At 39.3% G+C, this 2687-nt stretch overlaps 1 protein-coding gene across 2 annotated transcripts; it reads right to left on the bottom strand.

Annotated features, from left to right (window-relative positions):
• Positions 1–267: 267 nt before the first annotated feature.
• Positions 268–2221, bottom strand: LOC125457439 (sarcoplasmic/endoplasmic reticulum calcium ATPase regulator DWORF-like). Of its 2 annotated transcripts, XR_009446681.1 has the most exons (3): positions 1125–1490; positions 861–964; positions 268–277 (listed from the first exon to the last, which is right to left on the bottom strand). XR_009446681.1 is itself a non-coding variant. In XM_048541635.2 (2 exons), the coding sequence occupies exons 1-2, from the start codon at positions 2015–2017 to the stop codon at positions 882–884; spliced, it is 96 nt and encodes a 31-aa protein (XP_048397592.1). In that variant the 5' UTR covers positions 2018–2221; the 3' UTR covers positions 861–881. The 2 variants fall into 2 exon arrangements, 1 of the variants encoding a protein (XP_048397592.1); XM_048541635.2 differs by lacking the exons at positions 268–277; positions 1125–1490 and adding an exon at positions 2005–2221.
• Between the last annotated feature and the right edge of the window lie 466 nt (positions 2222–2687).

The following is a 2687-nucleotide window of genomic DNA, read 5'->3' as shown; positions in this document are numbered from 1 at the left end:
AGCAGCAGCTAATTAGCAACAAAGGAGAAAATAGGGAACAGACATCAAAAGGAAACTTCAGAGGCAGTGAGCTGCAAAGTATGCATTTTAATAATGTTTGCCAGTGATGTTTCTCACACGAATAAAACAAAAGGCATCGTATGTCATTTCCCCACGATGTATATTTACAATGCCGTATTTGCAATGGCACAGGATAATTTCAAATTATTACTGCATTCACATCCATCCGCGAAGCCTTCACAGCTGCCTGTTCAGGTAACGAATTGCCGTTTTTCTTCTGTATGCAAGAAATTCATAACAGAATGTAATAAAACCGCAGACGCTCAAATGTAAATTCAAAGACTGAAGTAAAATGAAATGTAGTCATTGGAATATTGAGCATCAGTCTTCCATTTTTTGATGAGACACTTTACAGCTTTCCAGGCTCAACTTTGAGTTCCACAATTATAGAACATGACTACCTTAACTATCTTCTCAGATGTCAGGCACTTGCAAAGACGCTTCTGTTGCCAATTACAGCTCCTCTGGAGATGCCTTTCATTCCTTAATTTGTTCCTCTCCAATCCCCCTTTCCCTTGCACTGTCAACTTCTTGACTTTCACCCTGCATTCTATCAAACACAAGCCTTCCCTTTTTGTTTGACCTTCTCAACTTTCCCTGCCTTTGTACTGGATTTAAAAAAATCCCCATTAACTCTCACTTCTTCAAATTTCTGATGAAAGGTCATCGACCTCAAACACTACATGTAGTTTTATCCGCCCACACTAATTCTGTCTGACCTGCTGAAGGTTCCTAGCATGTTTGTGTTTTTCTTTATATTGCATTCTACAATTTCATGATTTAAAAAGTAAATATTTTACCTGCTGCTGTGTCCAACACTCTCAGGAGAAAATGTAATAAACGACCACAGAACAGCCCACGATCCATCCCACCAGGAGAAGTGCAGGGACAATGTAACGCTGGTCTGCAAATAATGATGCTATTAAACAGCAATCAGATAATCTATAAAGGATGACACTGCTTATTTGTTATGCAGTGATAAACAGTTTCTGTTAAACAAATTAAAAGGTTTCTGTAGTGAAATCTCATGGCGGCCGAGCAATTTAATTAAAAACTGTACTTACCCTCCAAATCTAAACAAACTTACATTCATACAATGCATTTCATGAACATAAGATGTCCCAATACATATCAATGTAGTGCAGTTGCTGATCAATTGCAGGAAATGCAGCACCAATATGTGGGCAGCAAGCTCATCGAAGCAGCAAGTAGTAATGACCTGGTAATTTGCTTTTGTGATTTGGGTTGAGGAGTAATCTTTTACTGTAACACTAGGGACGCTGTCGCTATTTCTGTCTAAAATTGTGCCATGGGACCTTTTGCATCTATCTGAGAAGGCTACTGAGACTCACTCTAATGTCTCATCCAAAAGACAGCATCTCTAACAGTGCAGCATTCACCCAGCACTGCATTGGAGGATCAGGCTGAATTTCTAGGGCAGTGGGACTTGAACTCACACCTTTCTGACTCACAGGTGAGAGTGTTACCCATAAAATCACAGCTGACGCACACACTTAGCTGACAAATCCTGCCACCTGCAGCCAGAAAGTAAAATGCAATGTGAACAGGAGAAGACGCCACAGGGATAGATCCTGCTAATGTGTGAAGGTGTAAAAATAGGTGATAGGGAGTTGGCAGGCATTGAAGTCAAAGTAAGTTATAATCAGGAAAGATGTAAATCATCCAACTGATTCATTATCACCCGCTTTACATGCTGGTACAGAGTTAATATTAACCCCGCACTTTAAACTGGGCTATGAGCCTGGCTATTATGCAATTCATCTAGTAATAGGTTATCTTTTACAGATTAGGGACCCATAACTAAGGTTTGCTATTCAGAGGACTATTTCAATGAAGGAATTTTTTAATCTGTCTGGCTATCTCTAAGGAATTCACTAAGAACATAGATGTACACTACGCAATATAAAAAGAAAAGTGACTTACTGAAATGTTCCATTGTTATGTTGCAGGATTTACATTAAGTTGTAAACCTTTTCCACCTAACTTCCAGTAGTCGCTGGAGTTGTTTTAAATAGAGTTGCAGAATTATTGATGAATGCCAAATAGTCCACTGTCTTTTCCAATGCAATAATATTACTGAACACTACTATACTGCAATGATCCCATTCTCTATTAGTCACAAACAGGCTCACAGCTCAGTGTTGTAAAGACAGCTGAGTATTTGTAGCAGGAGGAGGGGCTGTTCTTCACAATAGGCCAGTATTTTTGGAACAATTGACATAGACAGAATATTCAGTTTTGTCGTATCAGTTATGTATCCATAAGTGGCAGACATACAGCCCAGTCTGTGTCCCCAACACATGGAATTGGATACTTATCCGCATGCACACACACAATTAGACAGTGCAGGTATTCTATGTGCCACAGAGTACACAAATTTAACTTGCTTGGATCTTGACCACTACTCCCAATTTCTCTTGAACATCTTGCTCACTGAGGCATTTGAACTGTGAAGTGATTTTATAGAGTAGGCAGAAAGAAACAGTCTTGTTTTCCCAGGCAAGTGTGGTATGGAGGTACATTCTGGTTATTCAGGTGTGATTACAGAAAGTAATTCTACTCACAAAGGGTAATGGAAATCGCAGAATTCTCTTCCTCAATTGAAA

Source organism: Stegostoma tigrinum, chromosome 14 (genome assembly GCF_030684315.1).
Source record: "Stegostoma tigrinum isolate sSteTig4 chromosome 14, sSteTig4.hap1, whole genome shotgun sequence".
Taxonomy (NCBI): domain Eukaryota; kingdom Metazoa; phylum Chordata; class Chondrichthyes; order Orectolobiformes; family Stegostomatidae; genus Stegostoma; species Stegostoma tigrinum.
The sequence above is the reverse complement of the archived record's forward strand: the minus strand, read 5'-3'. Positions and strand labels throughout refer to the sequence as shown.